Source organism: Lepidothrix coronata, unplaced genomic scaffold (assembly GCF_001604755.1).
Source record: "Lepidothrix coronata isolate B3197 unplaced genomic scaffold, Lepidothrix_coronata-1.0 Scaffold393, whole genome shotgun sequence".
NCBI lineage: Eukaryota > Metazoa > Chordata > Aves > Passeriformes > Pipridae > Lepidothrix > Lepidothrix coronata.
Window position 1 is genome coordinate 2411 of NW_016690573.1, and position 22201 is coordinate 24611.

A 22201-nucleotide genomic window follows, 5' to 3' on the forward strand; every position below is an offset into this window, starting at 1 on the left:
CAAGTTCTCGGCCAACGGAGAGCTGGGCAACGGCAACATCAAACTGTCCCAGACCAGCAACGTGGACAAGGAGGAGGAGGCTGTGAGTGCACAGAACTCGTTCTCTGAAGCTGCGGGGTTGGGTCGGGGAGTTACGGTTTGGGTTGGAAGGGACCTTCAGAGGGCAGCTGGTGCACCCAGAGGCTGGTTGGGCACTGACCAGGCTCCCAGGGCAGTGGGCACAGCACCAAGGCTGCCAGAGCTCCAGGAGGGTTGGGATGATCCTCTGGGGCACAGGGTGGGACTGGTGGGGCTGGGCCTGTGCAGGGCTGAGGGTTGGACTGATGGTCCTTGTGGGTCCCTCCCAGCTCAGCACATTCTGTGAGCCCCTGCAGTGAGCAGGGACAGAGCTGTCTCTGCCCCTGCTTTGTGGGTTATGGACCACGAGTCCCTGCCAGTGTGAGGTCCTTGCCCTGGGCCCCAGCAGTGCTGAGCTCTGCCCGACATGTCTGAGTGACTTGTCTGAGTTGTTCTCTGGAGGGAGCTCCTGCAGCTGCATTTCCTGAGGTCTGCCTTGGTTTTTTAGGTTACAATAGAGATGAACGAGCCAGTCCAGCTGACCTTTGCCCTGAGGTACCTGAACTTCTTCACCAAAGCCACTCCCCTGTCCCCTACAGTCACACTCAGCATGTCTGCAGACGTTCCTCTGGGTGAGTGCAAGTGGCTCTGCCACTTGCAGAAATCTTGTAGGATTAGAACTTGTGACTTGAATTTGCTGTAGAACCTTGTGAAGACCCTTTTCTCCCCTCTCTCTTTCCCAGTGGTGGAGTACAAGATCGCTGACATGGGACACCTAAAGTACTACCTGGCTCCAAAGATCGAGGACCAGCAGGAAGGCTCTTAACTGGGGCAGGACTGAGGGGGATCTGCTCGTGGCTTGGGGAAGGGAATGGTGGTGATAGCAATTCCAGTGCCTTGGAGCATCCTGGGAGCACTGTTAGGCTTGGCTTGTAGATATCTTTGTAAATATTTTTCAACTTACTCTTTTGCTATCCTTGGCATCTTTGGAAATAGGAATCGTTTGGGTTTTTCTAGTCTGTTCCTGTACTCCCAATAATCTCTCGGATGCTGTCTGAAGGTGAAATTTCTGACTCCTCTCAACTTGTGTAGGAGAAGGGGGACAATATTTAATGAGTCAACTCCTGGAGTTTCACCTGTGGAGCTGTAGTTTAGGGTTGATGTTTTTATTATGCCACAAGTTTGTGTGACTTTGACTTCATTTATTTTTGAAGCTGATATTCAAACTGATACTTGGAAATAAAAGATATAATTTCATGGGGTTTGTCCTGTTGAAATGTGGATGGGGGAGTGAATCAAATCTTTGTCAGGTGCTGAGGTGCCCGGGCTCCTTTCTCAGGGCACTGCAGGCCCAGAATTCCCAGCCTTGGTCATTAATTTGTGAACAGAGGGTGTGGTTACACTTTGGATAATTAATTGGTCCCTGATGCTGTTTCCCTGAATCCTGGAGTGGTTTGGGTCGGAAGGGATTGTAAAGCTCCTCCAGTGCCACCCTCTGCCATGGGCAGGGACACCTTCCACTAAACCAGGTTGCTCCACCCTGGCCTTGGACACTTCCAGGGATCCAGGGGCAGCCACAGCTTCTCTGGCAATTCCAGCCCAGCCCCTCCACACCCTCAGAGGGGAGAAATCCTTCCCAATATCCCACCTAACCCTGCCCTCTGGCACTGGGAAGCCATTCCCTGTGTCCTGACCCTCCATCCCTTGTCCCCAGTCCCTCTCCAGCTCTTGGAGCCCCTTCAGGCCCTGGAAGAGGCTCTCAGCTCTCCCTGGAGCCTTCTCCTCTCCAGGTGAACCCCCCCAGCTCTCCCAGCCTGGCTCCAGAGCAGAGGGGCTCCAGCCCTTGGAGCAGCTCCGTGGCCTCCTGGACTCTCTCCAGCAGCTCCAAATCCTTGTGATGTTGGGGATTCCAGGGCTGGAGCAGCTCTGCAGGTGGGGTCTCACCTGAGGGGCAGAGTCACCTCCCGTGACCTGCTGCCTGTGATTCAAGGGCAGGGGTTCTGTGAAACGTTTTCTGTAACAACCATCATCCTGGGGGTGCTGGGGCTGCCTCGGGCTGTCCCTGTCCCTGTGGCTGCCCTGGGGACTCCCCTGAGGGCACTGGTGGCACTGGGACCCACAGGTCACACCGGGACCCCTCCTGGCTCTGCCTCTGCTGCTCTGAGGGGAAGGTCTGTGGTGGGTCAGTGGGAGCCTCTCCCACACCTTCCCCTGCTGCTGTCCCCACCCTGGGCACCAGCAACCCCTGCCCTCATCCAGGGTGTCTGTGACCCTCTTGCTGTGGGTGAGGGTTAAAGGTCACCCTGAAGGTGTTTGATCACGAAAAACCGTTTCAAAGCAGTTCCAGGCAGTTGCTGTTTTTCTTCACTGTTGGTTCCACAAACCCTTTGGTCTCTGCTGAGCCCGAGTGACCCACCAAGAGCTGTGGGGCTGCTCGGCCCGGCCGGGGCTGTGGGGCCGGGGGGACTCGGGCTCTGAGGGGGCTCTGGGGTCTGCAATCCAGGACAGGAGGGGGGAGCTGGGCGGGTCCAACTCTGCTCCCAGGGAACCAGGGACAGGACAAGAGGAAACAGCCTCAAGCTGTGCCAAGGGAGGGTCAGAATGGACATCAGGAAGACTTTCTTCATGGAAAGGGTTGTAAAGCATTGGAAGGGGCTGCCCAGGGAGGTGGTGGAGTCCCCACCCCTGGAAACGTCCAAAAAAACGTGTGGATGTGGCACTGGAGGACATGGGTTATGGTGAACACGGTGGTGGTGCTGGCTGATGGTTGGACTTGCCGGTCTTAAAGGTCTTTTCCAACCCAAACAATCCCATGATTTTAAGTATATTTTTCAGGGAGCTGTGTCCTTCCCACTGCTCAGCAACTCAGGAGTAGCTTGAGCTTAAACTGCCTGAAAACTCGTCCCTTGGAAGCCCGGAGTCACGGAGCAGGAGGACGGCACAAGGTGGCAGTGCCGGCGAGGAAACGAATCCCGCTGGGTCAGAGCGGTGGTGCTGCCGTGGGATGGACACTGGGCCCTGCTCGGAGCTGGGGACAGGATTTCCCCGTGCCCTGGACCTTGATCCTGTTGGGAGCAGCACTGCTTTGCTCCGGGGGATGGTCTGGAGGTGTCCAAGGTCAGGTTGGATGGGGCTTGGAGCAACCTGGGCTAGTGGATTGTGTCCCTGCCCATGGCAGGGGGTGGAACAAGAGGATCTTTCTGATCCCTTCCAAGCCAAACCAGTCTGGGATTCTGTGGTTTAGACCCCGATTTGCTGCTGTGCTGCAGGTGCCTCCCATGCTGAGCTGTCTCGTGTCTCCATTTATCCTCAACTTGCTTGGCTGGTTAATTCAGGAAAAGTCTGGAAAGGAAGATCATTGACCCTGAAGTTTTTCAACAGTCACAGAATTCTTGCCCAGGGCAGTGGTAGAAGCCTTAAATAACCAGGGAACTTTTTGTCCCTCCAAATGTGGTGCTGGGACGGGATCAGCCCTGTGGTGCCCACGGCAAACTGGCTTTGGAAGAATTTTGTGGAAACTTTGGCTTCAGCGGGGAATCCAAGGTTTGTGATATGGAAATAGGGAAGGATTCTGGGGTGTAAAGCCAGTGATCGAAGCAAATTCTTTTTGGTGCAACTTCCAGCTGTAGCAGAGGTCACCAAACTCTTCCTTTGTGCTGTTCTACCCATAAACACATTGTAAAAATCAGCCAAATTGTTTAATTGCTTGTTTTTACAGCTGAAATGACCAAGTTGAGCAGCCTGTTGTTGCAAGAAGCATCCTTTAACATTGGTCCTTACACACTTGTGTCCTGTCTGGTCTCTGCATAAATCCTGAAAGCAGCTGGACCTTTACTTTGCCAGGCCCAAATAATGAAAATTTTAAAGGATGTTCCCTTTAAAACAAAACAAACAAAAAAAACCCCAAAACCCCAACCAAATGCAAAAAAATCCCTGGGAGGGTTAATAAATGCCGTGTTTTTCTCCCCGTTTGAGAGAGGAAGTTTTAGAAGTTTATATATTTAGACTTTCTCACCAAGGAGGTAATAAATAAGAAGGGGGGAGGGATAATTCTCAGGAATTTAAGGAGATTGGGCTTCTCAGGCTCCAAATCCAGCCCGTATTTTATTAATTCACAGGAAGCAGCTCCCTTGGGAAGCTCCCCGGAGGAGGCACATCCATCCCCACACTGCCCCACCCGAGTTAACATTCCCGGTGCTGAAATAACGCCCTGGCTGTGTGTGCGTCCCCTCTCAGCCCTTCACAACGCCCCCGGGAATGTCCCGGGATGTTCCCGGCTGGAAGAGAGCCGGGAGCATCCTTTGGGAAAGCAGCTTTGTTGGAAGGCGCGGACGAAGCCGCTGGTCCATAAACCCCCTGCGAACCCCAGATGAGCCCCGCTGGATCTCGCAGGACACGGTCTGGACCACCCTCGTCCAAGAACCCGGGAATTCCAGCGGTTTTCCCTGGAGCGCCGGGCCGGGAAAGGCCGGCGGGGCGCGGGCGCTGCCGTGACCTGGAAGGAAATCGCCGTCACCGGGATAAACTTCCCGGGCAGCGCGGAAGGGCCGGGCCGGCACCGGGTAACGGGGCTGGGGGACTGGGGGGGATTTGGGGTGGGTTTGGGGGGATTTGGGGTGGGGTTGGGGGTGTTTGGGAGCGACGCGAGGCCGGGAGCGCGGGGGGAGCGCCCGGGCGAGGCGGGACCGGCGGCCCGGGGACATTGGGGAGGTCCGGGGACATTGGGGAGGTCCCGGGGACACTTCGGGATGTCCGGGGACATTGGGGAGGTCCGGGGACATTGGGGAGGTCCGGGGACACCTGGGGAGGTCCGGGGACATTGGGGAGGTCCGGGGACACCTGGGGAGGTCTGGGGACACCTGGGGAGGTCCGGGGACATTGGGGAGGTCTGGGGATACCTGGGGAGGTCCGGGGACATTGGGGAGGTCCGGGGACATTGGGAAGGTCTGGGGACACTTCGGGATGTCCGGGGACACTTGGGGAGGTCTGGGGACATTGGGAAGGTCCGGGGACACTTGGGGATGTCCCGGGGACACTTCGGGAGGTCCGGGGACACTTCGGGAGGTCCGGGGACACTTCGGGAGGTCCGGGGACACTTTCGGGTGTCCCCGCTGAGGTTTGAGCTCCCAAAAGTTCCAGAGTGACCCCCCAGCCCTTCCGCATGTCCCGTGTGGAACACTGCTCCGCTTTAGGGGAGAATCGGGAATCCGGGTTTGTGTTTCCCGGATCCTCCCCGGGTTTAAAACACAGCTGAAATCCGGAATTACAGCCTTAATTATCTTGGCCAAGTTGCTTAGGCCCTGCTTGTTTATTTTTTGTAAAGTAAATATTTTTGTTCCTGCTCCTGGACCCTTGCAGAGCACGATTTAATGCACTGTAGGCTCGATATGAGGCTTAATGGGGTCAAACCTGGCCTTTAAACTCTCTGAGAGAGTATTTTTTTATGCATTTGTCATGAATAGCTTCTTTCTTGTTCATAGGTGATGTAATGGGAAAGGCAGACAACTTGTGCAGGTGTAAATTAGAAATAATTCCTAAGAAGTCACTAAAAAAACTGGTAAATAATGGGGTGGTGGGTGAGAAAAGAGGGGGAAATGGGGCAGAGTCAGGAAATGTGACTTTCATTTCAGAAATGCTGATTTATTTGGGCTTCTTCCCCTCCTGCACATCCACCCCCAGGCATGTGGGGAGTTTTTAGGAGACCCTGGGGGTGTTTGGGTGCTGGGACCTGAAAAACAGGGATATGTGAGGAGCTGGGAATACCACCCTGTGGGTAGGAGGTATTTCCTAAAGACGTTCTTTCTATATTTGGGTTTTGCTACCAAAACAAGCCCCAAAGGTTCAGCTGTGGGGGTTTAAGATCAGAGGACGTTGGTTGTTTTATAAAAGTCAAATTTGCAGCAGGAGGAACAAACCTGAGTGGGGAACGTGCCAGTGATTAACAACGGGGGCACAAAGGATTTTGTGGAGATGCATCACCTTTAATGCTAAATCCTGTTATGGAAACAGTGTCTTTATCCCTTCCTGTTGGCACAGTTGGAATATGCACTTTTGTTCTCTTTATTCCACACTTTCTCAGCGAATAAAAGCACCACTGAGGCTGGAAAGAGTGGGAAGCCCTTTCCTGCCCCTCTCCTGGGAATTGTAGCCCTGGGCTGTGTTTGAGGAGACACCCAGGTCCTGCTGGGCCCTGTTCCTGGGTCTGCAGGGTCTGGGGGTGTTGGCAAGGATGGATCCTGGCTCCAGCCCCTGGGAAGGTGGGCTCCAAGGGACAAGCTCCTTGCTGGAGTGTTGGTGACCTCATCCCACTCACTCCATCCCCTTGAGATGCTCCCCCTGAGTCACAGCTCCTGCTGGATCCATGACACCTCCGTTTCATTCCAGTCTCCAGTGGTTGGTTGTTTTTTAATTCCCAGAATTGCTCTGTTGCAAAACATCCTGGTGGTTGAAAAGCTGCTTTGTTTCACTCTGGTTTGGGTTTCTTTGCTGGTGTCCCTGTTTGGAAGCAGCTGGAGCTGGGACACCTCCCTGCTGGCACTGGGATCCCCTTGTGAAACAAGAGCTGGGCTGGACATGGGAGGATATTCTGGATTTTCAGTCTGGTTTTAAGCACAGGTTCTACCTTAGCTTGGCTTTTGCTTTCAGAATTGGTAAACCTTCTTGCAGCTGTATCCATTTTGCATTTTAAGCTTAAAATAAAACGCTTAAATACTTTGTTTGAAAAGTTTTAATTTACAAAGAACAATTTTTGAAGAACAAATTTATGCCTTTTTAGTTGGAACAGCCTTGACTCTTTAGTTTCTCCTCAGAAACTTGATCTGTTGCTCCCAGACTCCACCACCCAGTTTTCTCCCATGTTTTTGCTCTTCCCTGTGTTTCCCAGGTCCTAGGTGATGCCCAGCCCTCCATGGAATGATGCCGTCCCGCACCAACCTCTCTGCTGGGATTCCCAGTAGCAAAGTCAAATATTCCAAGCTCTCCAGCACTGATGATGGGTACATTGACCTGCAGGTAAGAAAAGGGGAAGGAAAAGGTAAAGCAGGAGGACAGGCAGCTGTAGCTTTGCACTGATGGGCAGCTGCTTGTTTGTGCATCTCTGGTAGAGCAGCTGCAGCTCAGAGAGGGACAAAGCTGGGTGGGAGCCACCACCTCGGCCCTTCCCCTCTGGAAAACCCCCAGAGCTTCCCTGGAAACAAGGCTGGTTGGTTAACAGATGCATTTCCATGGGGGGGGTGAGATCTGGAGCAGATGTGAGGTGATGGGTGGAAGGGCTGGCTCGGCAGGGGCTCCATGGGCAGGATTCCTCGGGGAAGAGCTGCCTCAGCCCTTTGTCCCGTGTCACCTGTGAGATTCCCAGCTCTGCCCTGCTGGGAGGGGAGCTGTGCTGAGTTAACCTCTTCAATATTTGGGGTTTTGCCATCCAGTTCAAGAAGAGCCCACCAAAGATCCCCTACAAGGCCATCGCCCTGGCTGTTGTGCTCTTCATGATTGGGACCTTCCTCATCATCATCGGAGCCCTGCTGCTGGCAGGGTACATCAGCAAGGGAGTGAGTGCTTTAATTACTTTAATTACACTTTAATTACACTTGTTATCAGTTTTGCATTGCCTGCCCTGCCCTCAAGGCTACCGTGAGCTCTCATGAACCATCACGTGACAGGACCAGAGGAAACAGCCTCAAGTTGTACCAGGGGAGGTTTAGATTTGATATTAGGAAAAGGTTTTTCCATGGACAGGGTTATTCACCCCTGGAACAGGCTGTGCAGGGCAGTGGTGGAGTCACCATCCCTGGAAGTGTCCAAAAAACATGTGGATGTGGCACTTGAGGACATGGTTCAATGGTGAACATGGTGGTGGGTTATGGTTGGACTTGATGACCTCAAAGGTCTTTTCCAGCCTTAACAATTCCATGATTCTGTGATCATGTTCAGTGTAGAAATCCAGAGCCAAAGACCTGGAAAGTCATTCCCACCACGGCCTTGCTGTGCCATTTCCCTGGCAGCAGATCCCTGTGATCCCTGCAGTCTGGAGCAGGTTCAGAGCTGGGCTGGAGACCTGCCAGGGAGGGCTGAGAGTCCCTGCCCTCCCTGGGGTCCAGTTTCATGTCCCTGCAGAGTCCAGCTCGTTGTCCTGGGAAAACCTCAGCCTGGGGTCATCACCTCCAGCACAGATCTTCTCGTGACTCAGGCAGGAGATGCCAGAGCCTGTCCAGGGCACAGCAGCAGTTTTCCCACCTCTGTAGATCCACGGGAAGGGGATCTGCTCTTTGGAGCTGCCTGGGTGCTTCTCCCCCTGTCCCTTGGCTGCAGGAATCGCTGTCAGTCGGCAGCTCTGCTCATCAGAGTGGCACCAGCAGGGTCTGGGCTCTGTCGGGAGCTCTCCAGGCACAGGGAGCTCCCAGCCCTGGCTGCACATCCAGGGGGGATCAGGAGAAGGTCCCTCGAGGGGTTTCTGCAGCAAGGAGGAGATGCCAGGAGAGGATTAAAGGCTCAGCCTAATGACAACTGATTTTTCTGATTTAGGATGGATTTTTATTTCTCAGCCAGCGAGGCCTTGGGGATGAACCACGGAATCATGGAATGGTTTGGGTTGGAAGGGACCTTACAGATCATCCTGTTCCAACCTCTGCCATGAGCAGGGACACCTTCCACTAGACCAGATTGGATGGTCATCCTGAGAATCTCCTCCCTCTCTCCCTGCTTTGCCCTCACTATTATATTTCTTTATTATTATTATTCTATTATATTTATTATATTATATCCATGTCCTTCAGGTGTGTGAGACAGGGCTGGTGGAGCTCTGCTCCCCCACAGCTCCTGTGCTCACACAGGTCACAGCAGTTCAGAGACAGGAGCCCAGAGCCAGTCTGAGCCCTTCCTCTGTGTCCTGCCTTGGGCACAGATAATCATGGAATCCTGGAATGCTTTGGGTTGGGAGGGACCTTGAGGCCCATTCAGTTCCACCCCCTGCCATGGGCAGGGACACCTTCCACCAGCCCAGGATGTAAGAGAAAGGCAAGCCCCTCGTGCAGACCTCTTCCCACTGCCCTGGCCGTGTCTCCCTGCAGGAAACGGACCGAGCCATCCCCGTGCTCATCATCGGCATCCTGGTGTTCCTGCCGGGCTTCTACCACCTGCGCATCGCCTACTACGCCTCCAAGGGCTACCGGGGCTACTCCTACGACGACATTCCCGACTTTGACGACTGAACAATGAGCCCATCCCACCCTCAGTAGCTGCTCAGAGCTGGTTTTTGTCCCCCTGGGCCTCGGGGGCCTGGCAGGTCCCCGCTCACGTGTGTCCCTCACACGGTTCCTGGGTTTGAGGTGTTGCAGGTTGTCCAGTTTGGGGGGTTCTGGGGGGGCTGGAACACGGAATTGACCAAAAGGAATTGCAAAGAACTTGAGATTTATGGTATTTTTTCCTCTTGCTTGTTGCTGGGAAGTCCTTCCTGGGGGAGGCAATTCTTGCAGTTTTCCAGAAGTAGCTGAGCCGCTTTCAGCAGCAGATCCTTGTTTTTTCTGACTATTTTATAGAGTTTAGTTTTCCATGAGATTGTGGTTATTGTTGGCTTTACCTTTGCAGACAAACACCATAGTTCAATTCTCCCTCTGCTCTCTGTCCATCAGAAATGCTTCCAGAGTTCTTGTCCTGAGCTTTCGTTGTAGTAACTAAAGTCTGATGTGCACAGGGGGGGGAAAACAGCACTTGTAGGAAGTAAGTTACACACTGCACCTGCTGCACAGCTCCTTGTCAGGCTGACCGAGCTTGTTTCCCCACAAACACATTCTTCCCAGGAGAGCTTTTCCCAGGCCACTGTTGCTTTTGGCAAAATCCGCTTATCCCTCACAAGGATTTTGATTATTATTCTAAACAACTGAATGGGTACCGGGAGAAGGGTTGGAATCTAGACCAGGACTCAAGTGTCTAAATGCCAAAAATCTTGGGTTTGACTAATGTGGATGTTGGAGACATTATTGGAGACACTTGAATTCCAGCTGTCTGTATGTTTGGAGTCCTTGTGTAGCTAATATTCTGTGCAGAGCTGCCCAGAGCAGCGAAAAGGAATTCCCTGTATAGTTTGTGCTGAACAAATTCCCTCTGGATTGCTTTGCCAGCATCAGTGATGTGTCAGTCAGGGAAGGCAGAGGGACAGCTCCATTCCTCTGAGGTGGGAATGTCTCTGTGTCCTGGAGAACGTGTGACAAGTGGGAGTGCAAGTGGGTGCATTTAACATGAATAAAGTTCTATATTCTGTGTAACCTCAAGTTTGTTGTCATTCCCAGGTTTCAGAGGGCACTAAAAACTGTTCTGGGCAACCAGATTTGTGCTTTACCTGCAGCTGCTGCTGCCTCCAGCTCCCCAGTGCTGACGGGGTGGGTGCAGTCGGTGTTGGGCTCTGCTGGGCAGCTCTGGAACAGCTCCATCTGCTCCAGGACCCTCAGCTTGCCCTGGGCAGAGCTGGGATTGCTGCACCAGGGAGGATAATCCAGCCTGCCCTGGGGGGCAGGGAAAGGTGCTGCCTCGGAAGGTCAGGGTTTGCTTTTTGAGCCCCTCAGTCCTGGTTCAGTGGGAAAGACCCCAGAGCTGGAATTGCTTTGTTTCAGGGTCCAAGCACCCAGCTCCCTTTGCTGGGCAGGGTAGTAGGAGCAGTGTCTGTTGGAATGTGATGCTCCACAATTCCCAGGTGGGCTGAACATTTTGGAAGGAAGGGGGCAGGTGTGGCTGCTGGTGCCGAGCAGTCCATGGAGAAGGGGATGAGATCAGAGCTGGATAAAAGCCTTGCTCTGAACCTACTCCTAAAATTGCCTTTTTTCCTCCTTCAGTGTTCTGGATTAAACCCAAACCCCGAGCCAAGTTCTTTTTTTAACCCCCATCTCTTCCCTCATTTGCCTTAATTCCAGTGCTGCACTTGGAGAAATAACTGATCAAACTCAGGATCTCCCTTTCCACCTCTGAAGGCACAACTGAGCAGTTCCCTCCGTGCTGTGTCACTCCAGCCCCCACATTCCCAGCACTGCCCAGCTTCCAGATGGGACACGTGCTGCTGGCAGCAGCTGGAATGTGTCAATTAGAGCTGGGTCTGGCCAGGAGAGCAACTGCTGACGTCAAACCATGAATCAGCCTCTATTAGGGGATGGGAACGTGGGTTTGTTTGGGTTTGGGGAAAGGGGAGAGGGAGTACAAGGGAAGTTTAGATGGAAAAAGCAAAGAGGGGGAGGGAGATGTTTTAAGTGGGGCTGAGATGCAGAAAGTTGGGAAGTGGGATAGAAGTCAAGTAGGATAAATGAATGCAGGGGACAGGAGAAGGAACTGGACTTTGATGATCCCTGTGGGTCCCTTCCAGCTTTGGATATTCTGTGGTTCTAAGAACATGCTGACATTCCTGGAGGAAAGGCAAGCAATGAATTTACTTTTATTTGACAGAAGCAAAGTCCTCAGGCAGCGCAGTGGATAAATAAAGCAGGGCCTGCCCTCATGCTCCCAGGGCTCAGTGAGGGGTGACCACAGGGAAGAATCCTTTGCAGGGGTCAGTTTAAATCTAATTTGGAAAAAAGGAAACACTTCTGGGAAAGAAAAAAAGGGATTCTGAACCCTGGAAATATGTGGGTCCAGAGGACTTCATCCTCTGAGTTAACACACTGCATTTGAAGCACAGTTTTCCTCCAGAGCAAAGTCTCCCTGTCTATTAATTTCAAATCTCTCTTAATTTTTGGCTGTACTGTACCTCATAGCCAGGCTTCACACTTCTTTGCAATATAGCATGAGTTCACATTTATTTAAAGAGATACAGAAACTTCTCTGCAAACACGTTGTTTCCCTGAGCCTGGTTCCTGCTGGGGGGTGGGTTTGAGGGGCTCAGGGCTGCAGCTCTTTTTCCTGTCAAAACGCCTCAGAAAGATGAAGTTTCCTCCCCAGGGGGCTGTTGGTCCAGTCTCTCTGTGCTGATACATCTCAGGGAGGTCCTTTGGGTTTCCCTCCCACTCCTGCCACGCTGGACCTGCTGGATTTGCACACCTGGCTCAGCTCCTTTGCTGCCCCAACCCCCTGCATGTGGAGCTGCCTCTTCCCTGGAGGAGCGTCCGGTGCTGCTGCCAAAGCCCAGGTTCAAGGCTCTGCTCCTCAGTTCCCCTCCTGTAAAATCCTGGTGTTGTGGGTTTGGGGAGCCCTGACTGACCCACTGCAGGGATGAGGGGAACAGGGAAAGGCCTGGGAAGGAGTTTCTGGTTCTGGAGCAGGGCTGGAATGACAAATAAGGCCCTGAATGAGGATAACACTGAATCCCCATTGTGGAGCATCCTCCACTTGGGCCCTTGGCAGGGCAGCTGTCTCAGGGAAAGACAGCCAGCATTTAGAGAGCTTGAGGGGTTTATTATGCACAGGAGCTCTGGAGAGAGAACAGGCAGCCACATTCCAGGCTTTTCCCTGGTTTCTGAGGACATGGATTTGTGTCTCCTCGGTGATGTTCTGTTGCTGTTGCAGGGAGTAGTTACACAATTACCTGCTTAATTCAATACCATGAAGTTGCTGGAAAGACAGTTGGAAACGTGACTCTGAAGCCCTCTGGCCTCAGCAGTCCCAGAGAAACTCCCCTGGGGTATTCCTATATATATATATATATATATAAAATATAATATAAAATATATAATATATAATACATAATACATAATATATAATATATTATATATTATATAATATATAAATAAAATATATATTTATTGTATATATATTCTGTATTCTATATATTCCTTATTATCTGTTATATTTTATATATATTATATAAAAATAGATTTTTAGATCTATAAATATATATTATATTTATTTTCTACATTTATCTATTATATATTATATAATTATATATTAAGATATAAATAATAAAGAATATATATATTCTTATATAAAAGCAAAGATTCATTTTAAGTCAATCTCATGACTTTTCTTGAGTGACCAAAGCTATGTGGAGTTCCCCAGCACCATCACAGCAGAGGAGACTTCTCTTCTGTAGCAAAGCTGGGTGAAACATCTTGGGGAATAAAGGGGGGAGACTCAGGGCAGTGGTGGAGACAGTCTTGGGGAGCTGCAAACATGAACTACAAGCCCTGGAGGTCCAAAGGGGCTCTTTCCCTGCTCCCCATTTGCAGGAGCTCATTCCCAGCACATTGAGCTCCCCAGGGCACAGTGGGGCCTCTCCCCCTCCTCTCCAGGAGGCTCCTCACTGTTGTTGGGGGTTCTGTGGCCACCAGCCCAGAGATGTGGCCACCAGTGGCTCCTGGCTCCAAGATCCCATGTGTGACTCCTTTTCTCACCCTTCCCACAGCTCGTTGCCACCAGTCTGGCCCCAAACTGGTGCCACGTGGTGGCACTGAAGTGCAGAGCCAAGGGGGGGGAACCTGCTGCCCACACAGGAGCTTCCAGGAGAGGCTCCACCTCCTGGGATGCTGCTGAACGGGATGCGGTGGGGACAGCAGGGGTTTGGAGAGCCCATGGGGGGACCCTGCCCCAAAGGGGGCCTCTATCACATGGCAAAAGCAGGAGGGATGGGGGAAACCTCAGCAGTGGGAAGGAGCAGCAGGAAAGGCCAGAACTACCCGAGGTGGTGTGCGAATGGTCCCAGAAACCCTTGAAGGAAAAGGCAGAACTTGTGCTTCTGGAGGTTGTCTGAAGTGATGAGGGGAAGGTGAGGAGTGTCACCAGCCTGGAGACTGTGTGAGCTCGAGGCCACAGCCCTGGAGAGACCCTCACCCTGTCCTGGGCTCTCAGTCTCAGTTTCAGGCTGGGGAGCCTCAACGCTGTCTCACACACTCAGGATTTTGCCTCTGTCCATACAGAGAGCCTTGTAAAAGACAGAAGCATAAAATCACTTAGGCTGGAAAAGACCTTTAATTAAGATCACTGAGTCCAGCCATGAATTCCCTGTGCAGGGAAGCAGCTGCAGGCACTGCAGCCCAATCCTGGGAAAGCAGGTGCAAGTACCCAGGCAGCAACTTGACTTGTGCTATGGATGGTTTTGGCCTCCCTGTCGATCCTTCTCTCTGAGATTCTCCCTGTGCAGGTGGAGGTTCATGGGGTGGGGAGAAGAACAAAGCCCTTCACTGGTCCCGTGGTGATGTAGCAAGAGGAAACATGAGTTTGTAACTCCTTGTTGATGTTTTCTCTGCAGTGATTTCTATTTCCTCTCACTCTCCTGGTGACCTCCTCCTGGATGTTGTCCTGTTACCTGGGGTGGTGTGAGGAGCCTGGGCTGGGCAGCAGGTTCCTGACCTTGGTCCTGCAAACATTTCAGTGGAAGCTGTGTGAAACATCTGTGGAAATGAGGGAGAGACAATGTCAGGGCCATAAATACAACCCCAACCCAGAACCTGGGTGTGAACACACAAGCACAATGAGCAGCAGCATCCCTGGTGCTTCCCTGGAGCCCATCCTGCAGGAACATTCAGCCCAGCCTGGGTTTGCTTTCTGTCACCTCCAATCAGCCAAATTCAGCATCACGTTGCACAGAGAGGCTCGGGACAGAAATATGGGCTTTGTGTGGCATAAAAGACACGTAAAAACCCCTTGGGGCAGGAGGAAATGACTCAGCACAACAGCTCTGTCCCTTCTAATGGGATCTGTGCTTCAATCCTGCCCTGAGTGTCTCCACGTGCTCTCCACACTCCTCCCCCTCGTGCCTGATCCTTAAAAGTCCCAGCATCAGCCCCTTCATACAACTGCTCCTCACGCCTTGTGCCTCTCCCTGAACCAGCCCTGAGCTTTCTCCTGGCCCTTCTCCAGGGCTGTTTGTCCTGCTTTTCCCAACTTCTCAACTTGCAAAGCCCCTCCAGGACTCCTTGGCTGATCCTGCCTTTCCAGGTGGCCTCTCCTCGTCACTGCCCTTGGAGCTGCATCCCTTCAGCAGGTCAGTGAAACCACCCAGCCCTCGGCTCTCTCTGCTCTCCCAGCCACCAGCAGAGACCTTTGGTTCCCCTCTCCCAGCTCAGGGAACTCAGCAATCCTGCCTTCACTTCCTGCCTTCTCAACCTGGTGCAAAGAAACATTCCTTGCCTTTTTCCCAGAGCTCTGAGTTAATCCCAGCTGTGCTTCCATGCTCCAGGGCAGGTGGCACTTTATGTTCCAGCCTCCCGTGGGAAATGTGGATGTGCACGTGCACAGCAGTTCCTCTCTCCTTCCTCAGTACACAAACAGCTTGAGGGTTTTTAGGAATGTTGGATTTAACTAAAAACAGCCCGGACAGTTCAGCAAGGCCATGAGAGGTTTCTGCCTCCCAAGAGAGTTGGCTTTGTCCTGAGATGGAGCCAAGGGTCAAGGGGGAGGAAAAACTTAATTGTGGATTAGGAATTACTGTTCCCAAATGATTTAATTGACTGATTTGCTTCTCTGGGCTTGGGCAGATTTCGTTTTGTGTTGTTTTGGTTCCTGTCACCCTGAGGCCTTTCCTTCCCTGCTCTCTCCATGTCAAGGAAGGTGTTAAGAAACTCCTTTCCATGGGAAGTGGGGCAGTTATTGGGGTCTGTTTGTGGCTTTGTGGACAGAGCTCAGCTCTGATAAGGATCAGGAAGTGACACTTCCTTCCTCCACACTGTACCTGGGTTGGATCCTGAGCCCTGCTCTGTGCTCATCCCTGGAGCAGCACAAAGGCAGCAGCACAGACCCACGAGGGTCATGGAGAGCTTTTCCAGCTCTGCACTTACAGAGAGGAACCAAACTGTGCTGAGTCTTCTCTGGGAGGACATTCAGCTCCTGGGAAACAGCAGGTTTGGCACTGAAGCCAAAGTTCTGAGGAGGAATCACTGTTTCATCCTGGGCTGTTAGAACAAAGGAGAACAAATCCACCAGTCACCACTAATTAATTTTATTTTGAAATATTTACTTGGGCTGAAGTAGTAGCTGCTCTTAAGTATTTAAAGGATTAGCTTCCTGCTAGTCTTTCGTGCCTGCAACCATTTATTTAAGCTGTTGCTGCAAATCATGCTGTTAACCTGTCAGGAGAGGCTTTAACCTTCCTTCCCCTGGCAGTGGGAAGTGCCTGGTGCACACAGTCCTGCTGATGGGACAGGGAGAATTAATACACCCCCAGGCTGGTCTTCTGGGCTCTTTCCCCAGCTTCTTCAAGGAGGGGAAAGAAGAAATGAAATGTGGTGACAATTGTCCACACTAGGATATTGTAAAGCCTAGGGAGGGGCTGTGAAAAGTTTAGGGAACATGAGCTGTTTGGAAATGCATCCCACTCCTGTTACCAGGGTAAATAATTCCCGTCCCTCCTGCTGAGCTGCCAGCAGGCAGCAGCTCCACTGCACTCAGTGCAGCAGCCTGACCTTCACTCGTGTTTCTCAGACCTTCCTGCATTGTGTCTGGTGCAGGTGCTCAGACCAACCCACCCAAACCAGCTGCTCAGGGAGAGTTCAGTCACACAGAGCAACAGATTCTGAGCTAAGGCCATGTTTGGCAAAGGGAATGTCAGTGGATCTAGAACAAACCCGTGAGGAGTTGAGAACTCACCTCAGCCAGGATTATTTCTTACTCTTACACACATATTTAGTGTAAAAGGGAAAGATCTCAGATCCTTAAACCTTCAAATAGTAATTAGCATCGCCATATAATTTTCTAGCAGTTGTTTTCATTAACATGTCATTAGAAGGAGTCTGCCAGCTCCTATAATCCTCATTTCTCTTGTCTCTCAACACTAACAGTCCATGTCACAGCACGACTCCTTCCCTGCTATTTTGGGTGGTTCTTTTCCAGACAAATGCCTTATTTTCTCTGTATTTGAAACTGCAGGTCAAGTGAATCCTCTCTGCCTTTCGTTGCACGAGAACAGAGGCAGGATTGTAACTCGGCCAGTGCAAATGTGCTCCTAAAAATAGGCCAGTGGATGGTCTCCAACTTCAGACACAAAAAGTGTGTTTGTAAAGGTTTCTCTTTGTTGTGTGGCCACATTTCAGATCGCTGAAGAGACACTTCAAAGTTCAGCTCCCAAACAGCTCGTGGGTTAATCCTCCCACATGAAACAAAGGCAGCTCTTTGACTGGCCCCGTGGTCGGATGTGACTCGGAGCACTTGGAGCTGGCAGCAGCTCCACTCGGGATTTATCATCCCTTTAGCAGGGTCAGTGCTCCAGGACACTGTCCCAGACAGATGCCTCCCCCCCCCCCGGATACAGGCCGGGTCTCCAGAGGGAGAGGCAGGGCCACATCCCTTCTCCCACCTCTGCCTTAGCATGGAAAACAATTTCACAGTGGCAAGAGGGGCCAGAGCTTGCAGGACACTGCAGTGACACTGTTTGGCACCAGTGATGAGCAGCAGAAGTGACACTTCAGGCAGGGAAGGAATCAATTGATTAAAGGGCAATTTGGGGGGAGAAGTTGGAGTTCATTGTTGCAGGCTCTCTCTGGATTTCCTTTTTGTCCTTCCTCTCTGACTTTGTTTGGGCTGTGAGCCCTCCAGGGCATGGCCTGTGCCTTCACCTGTGTGCAGGAACCCAGTGGGGGAGCTGTGCCCAATGAACTATAAATAGGAGCCTGTCCAGCCCTGTGGCATCCGAGCTTGCTAAAATTGCCTGCTCTGCACTCCTGTGACAAGTGTTGACTCAGCTGTCCGGGAAAGGAGGAACTGAGAAGTGTCTCCATAGGCGGTTCCAGCGCTGGGGCTCCCTGTTGAGCTCTGCTTTGGGCTCAGTTCTCCCTTTGCCTCTGGGAGTTCTGCTTTTTCTGTGTGTCAGTGATGATTCCTGGTGTCTGCCCAGTGACATTTGGGCAATTCAGTTTCAGAAGGACTTGTGGTGTCACCTATTTCACTGCCCAGCTTGTGCCTCAGCACCTCACGCTTTTATTTCCCCTTTTGCCCCTTGCTGGAGGAGGTTGGCTCTGCAGCAACGTTTTTGTGCCATTCCCGATGTCACTGTGTGGTTTTGTCACTCTCTGCTCACACTGGGGATTAAATGAGTGACGGGGATAAAAGGAATGAGGAGGTCCAAGCCCATCCCTTCTCTCTGAGAAGGTCGTGGATGTTCTTTGGGAATGACTTTCAAGGGGGTTAAAGCAGGGATTGTGCCTGCTCTCACTTCTCTGCTGAGGGATGAGTGAGCAACCACGAGGGCGCTGCCTGTGCTTTGCAGAGTACAGGACCTTCACTTGAACTCCCAGTGCAGGTGGCTGAAGAAAACCTCTTTTATTCTGTACTAGAAAATTCTTCTAATGTACTTAAAATGATTTTGTGCACCATGTCCACACCCTGCTCAAAGGAGTTGAAGTGGGAATAAGCTGCTCTGGTCCTCCCTACCCACACCTGTCCACAGAAGCTGCAGTTTATGGACACACCTTTGAACAGCCACACGTGAACGTGACACGAGGTGGCAAATCCCAGCCTGGCTCCTGCTCGGAGACCATCCCTGCAGATGCCACAGGCTCCATCCTGGCACAGAACACCAGGGTAGTGCCTCAGGAGCTGTCAGCCCCGGGCTCCTGCAGAGCCTCTGCTGCTGCCACAACCGCTCAGAGGCAGGAGATGTGGCCCCAGCGACTCAGCATTTTGGCAGGACAACCTGGCAAAAAGGGAGCAGGGGGGATAAACGCAGCCTGCTTTCCTGGGCCCCTCCTGCTCCCACTCTTCCTGGGATTTAAGGGCTCTCTTGGCTAATTTGAGGGGCTGTGCTTTTGAGAAGAGGACTGGGAATGAACTCGGAGAGGTGACTAAGCCCATCTCCTCCTCTGTCTGACAAATCCAGGCTTTGCTCCTGACTCAGCAAATGCAATGTCATCCCTTGGGTGCAGCCCTGAGGTAGCAGGCAGAACAGCATCAAGGAAATCAGCCTCTCCTCCAGAGCACAGCTGTCCAGCTGAGTTAGTGTCCCTGGGAGCATTCCTTATTACCCTTCCTTCCTTGTATTCCAGCTAAAGCTGGGGTGAAAACCCTGTGGCCACTGTGGTTTGAGCACCACTGAAGGGAGCAGAGGAACCTGTCCTGGGCTGTTTGTTCTGTTCTGGCTGCCAAAATCTCCTCTCCATTTACAAAATACTTTGCATATCCCAAGCTGAAGGAAGGTCTCCTCTCTCCAAAAGCCACAGAGGTGAAACCATCCTGACACGACCAGCAGGGACCCAACAGTTCTGCAACAAGGCAGATTTTTGTCTCCTGCTCACCTATTGATTTATTTATGATGTGAATTCAGGCAGCTGTAACTCTGCAGTCTCTGCTGTTTCTCCCCTGATATCACAAGCACAGCAGCACCTCTTGGATCTCTGGCTGAACCCTCTGTAATTTGAGTACTTGGCCCAAAGTGGCCTGAGAGCCTTGAACCAAAAGCTCTCTTTGCTACCAGCAGCACTTTGCACTAATTAGACTTCATAAAATTCTTCCTGCTTCCATTTTCAGATGACGAACTGGAGAGCTGAGCTCAGCTGACAGACCAGAATTATGTCAGTTCAGCTTCAGAAATCGTTCTGAGGAAAAAATACAGTTTTTCTAACTTTATTTCCATCTAACATTGGGGGGAACAGCAAGTTACGGCTGTTCCCAAAAGAAATGATAAATTCCTGTGGCTCGGGGAGCAGGAGGTGTTTCCCACTCAGGTGGCATTTTAACCAAAGGTTGTTCACTTGCTGTCTTCCCCCCAGAGAACAGAAACCCGGGGTCTGCCTAGCTCAGAGTCCTCTTCCCTCCCCAGTCACCACTGCAGATTACAGAGAGAGAGAAGCAAAAAAATCACTGCTGGTGAGTTGTTAATTTTTTTGCCGTATTTTGGGGAGCTTCCATTCAGCCCCAATGCAGCTGTTGAAATAGCAGGAGTTTCATTTTTATTTTGCCTAATCCACTAAAAGATGTTCCTGTTATCCATATCCATGTGTGCTGGGCTCTTCTTAACCTCTGGACTCCAACTGTGGGATTCACATAAAATATTGTTACTATGAGGTGAGGCAGACTCTTTTATTTTGATTTAATTTAATTTAATTTTATTTTATTTTGTTTTATTTTATTTTTTAATGTTGTAAAAACCAAACTCAAAACACACCAAGAAAACAAGATGGGGGATTGCAAATGAGCTCTGGATCCCAGACTCAACCCAGTCGAAGAATCACGAAATGGTTTGGGCTGGAAGGGCCCTTGAAGACCATCTCATTCCAAGGCCCTGCCATGGGCAGGAATGTCACTCACTAGACACCACCCCCAGACGTGAAGTTCTGAGTTGGTGTTTTGGAGATCCAGTGCTCAGATCAACGACTCACATCCTGACTGAGACAACACTTGGGTTTAAAAGGGAAATTTTGAGCAAGAGACGGCGGCCAAAAACATTTCAGAGTTTAAATTTATGCCAGTAATGTCCATGCTGCACCTCAGGAAAACCCTGACCTGCAACCCTGTCCTTCCCATTGGATTCCTACAGGGCCATGAAAAAACAACCAGAATAAAACTGGTGTGCTTGGGAAGTGTCCTTATGAAAGATCCATCAGATTATTGCGATAGTTTCATGTCCTTGGCTGTGGAGAAGGACACACAGCCTGGGCTGAAGGCTCAACTGTACTGGTGAGTACAAAGACAGAAACTGGGATCCCAGAAAGCCAGGCTTACAGGAATTTAGGCCAGTTAGGGCAATTCCAGAAGAAATTGAGGCTGTATAGTTTTATTGAACACTGGATGGAGTGGGAAGACTGGCAGAAACCTTCTGTAGTGAGTAATTGTCTGGGTGCAGCAACAGCTCAGCAGCTCAGGTAAATCCCTGAGTGAGCTTTGAGGAGCTCAGCTAATCCAAGTTAGATGTGGGATAGAAAGGAAAACAACGGGAATGTGTCTCGGATCTCAAAGGTCTGCACACTAAATGTTTAACGGCTGCTAATTTCTTTTCCTCGTGAAGGACGTGCATGTGGCATATCCTGTGGCTCCAGTTCCAGCTTTTTTATGGTCCTGTGAGTCATCCAGGCAGAAAGTGACTGAATGCTTTGATACAGACCTAATTTTAATAACAGGAATCATATATGCCAATAACGCCCGTAAAATGATCCCTACTTCTGTAGCAGGACAGCGTGACAGCATCAGCTGGGCTCTGGCTCCCTGAGCAAGTGAAATGCCAGGGAATTTTCTCAAACTTTACAGCACAGAAGGTCACCTGGAAGGGAATTTATCTATTTAAGAGGAACAATGGACTGGAAACAGCTTTACTGGATTTGAGACTGTGGTTCCAGGAAGTCCAGCTGTGTCAAATTCAATTCTTGGAGCACTAAATCCACCTTTATCATCTTTTCCCTGCTTGTCCTTGGGATTATCATGACCCCGAGGTCTCTTTATCTGTTAAATTCCAATGTGGCTGATGCATTTGAACTTCCCCCTAGCAGATCTCTCACTGTACTACCTGGATTTCCCTCTGCCACCTTTCACCTGGGGAGGGCGGGTTGGAAAATTTTATAACCCTTAAAAATAAAATAAACAGAGCTGTGTCTCTGTCACTGATTTCTGAGCACGGGAAGGCCTTGTAGGGAGACCGAATAGACACAATCCATCTTCCTGCACAAAGTCCTGTCAACAGCAAAACTGCTGCAGCCTTAATCAATCTGGTATTACTAAAATGCCCCTCACATCACTCTCCACCTGACCAGCAAAGGCTTTTAACATTTAAAAGCTGCACTGAGTCTCTGTATATGTTTGGGACAAGGCCAAGTATCGAATGATGCCAAGGGATCGATATTGATGATCTAGAGCAGCGCTGTGACTTGGCCCTGCCCTACATAGTTCTCCATATGGTTCATTGGAAAACCTTTTAGAGGCTTAACAAGGAGAGCATTGCAGTGAACGTGGGCAAAAATGCACGAGGATAAGCACAAAGGCTCCAGGGGCCTCCTGGGGTCTCCGGTCTTACAGTAAGCCCTGGGGTTTAATGGGATCGGATGAAACCCTCTGTGCAGGGAGGTGGGATGGAAGGGGTCAGATAGGTGTTGAACAAACACTCTGTAAACGTTCCTGCTTGGCAAACACTGAGCAGACAGCCACGGTGGAGGCAAAGACCTGGAAGATCAACAAAGACCTACAGGTCTGGGTGAAAAGCTGCACTGGAGCACCATCAGTGGCAGGGCTCGGGGAACACAGGCTTTGGGATCCACAGGCTTTGGGATGCACTTGGGGCTGTGAGGGAGGAACCTTAATAAAATAAGCAACAGGGTTT

General features: G+C 51.1%; 2 protein-coding genes and 1 long non-coding RNA gene across 6 annotated transcripts in view; all 3 read left to right on the plus strand.

Moving 5' to 3' along the window:
- The window catches only part of PCNA (proliferating cell nuclear antigen), a gene marked incomplete at its 5' end in the record, with an annotated part of 2380 nt that extends 1062 nt beyond the window's left edge, over nt 1–1318 (plus strand). Inside the window, 3 exon segments of the mRNA XM_017839254.1 lie at nt 5–82; nt 566–689; nt 801–1318. Coding sequence (XP_017694743.1) covers nt 5–82; nt 566–689; nt 801–883 — 285 coding nt within the window.
- Nucleotides 1319–4281: 2963 nt separating this feature from the next.
- Nucleotides 4282–10319, plus strand: TMEM230 (transmembrane protein 230). Of its 2 annotated transcripts, XM_017839262.1 has the most exons (5): nt 4282–4619; nt 5538–5614; nt 6941–7068; nt 7482–7604; nt 9123–10319. In XM_017839262.1, the coding sequence occupies exons 3-5, from the start codon at nt 6970–6972 to the stop codon at nt 9261–9263; spliced, it is 363 nt and encodes a 120-aa protein (XP_017694751.1). In that variant the 5' UTR covers nt 4282–4619; nt 5538–5614; nt 6941–6969; the 3' UTR covers nt 9264–10319. The 2 variants fall into 2 exon arrangements, with proteins under 2 accessions (XP_017694751.1, XP_017694750.1); XM_017839261.1 differs by lacking the exon at nt 5538–5614 and having other exon boundaries at nt 4292–4619.
- A 4354-nt stretch (nt 10320–14673) lies between these two features.
- LOC108509715 lies at nt 14674–21729 on the plus strand. 3 transcript variants are annotated; one of them, XR_001878685.1, is made up of 4 exons: nt 14674–14950; nt 19665–19959; nt 20432–20571; nt 20900–21729. It is a non-coding gene; the product is annotated as an uncharacterized LOC108509715 (long non-coding RNA). The 3 variants fall into 3 exon arrangements; XR_001878684.1 differs by having other exon boundaries at nt 19665–19761; nt 19869–19959; nt 20432–21729; XR_001878683.1 differs by having other exon boundaries at nt 20432–21729.
- The last annotated feature ends 472 nt before the right edge of the window (nt 21730–22201 follow it).

What these genes read in the sequence shown, in the direction of transcription:
- TMEM230 (XM_017839262.1), top strand. Translation starts at nt 6,970, where the DNA reads ATGATGCCGTCCCGCACCAACCTCTCTGCTGGGATTCCCAGTAGCAAA. An exon ending in ATGGGTACATTGACCTGCAG is followed by an intron (nt 7,069 to 7,481) that starts GTAAGAAAAGGG and finishes TTTGCCATCCAG; the next exon opens with TTCAAGAAGAGCCCACCAAA. An exon ending in CAGGGTACATCAGCAAGGGA is followed by an intron (nt 7,605 to 9,122) that starts GTGAGTGCTTTA and finishes GTCTCCCTGCAG; the next exon opens with GAAACGGACCGAGCCATCCC.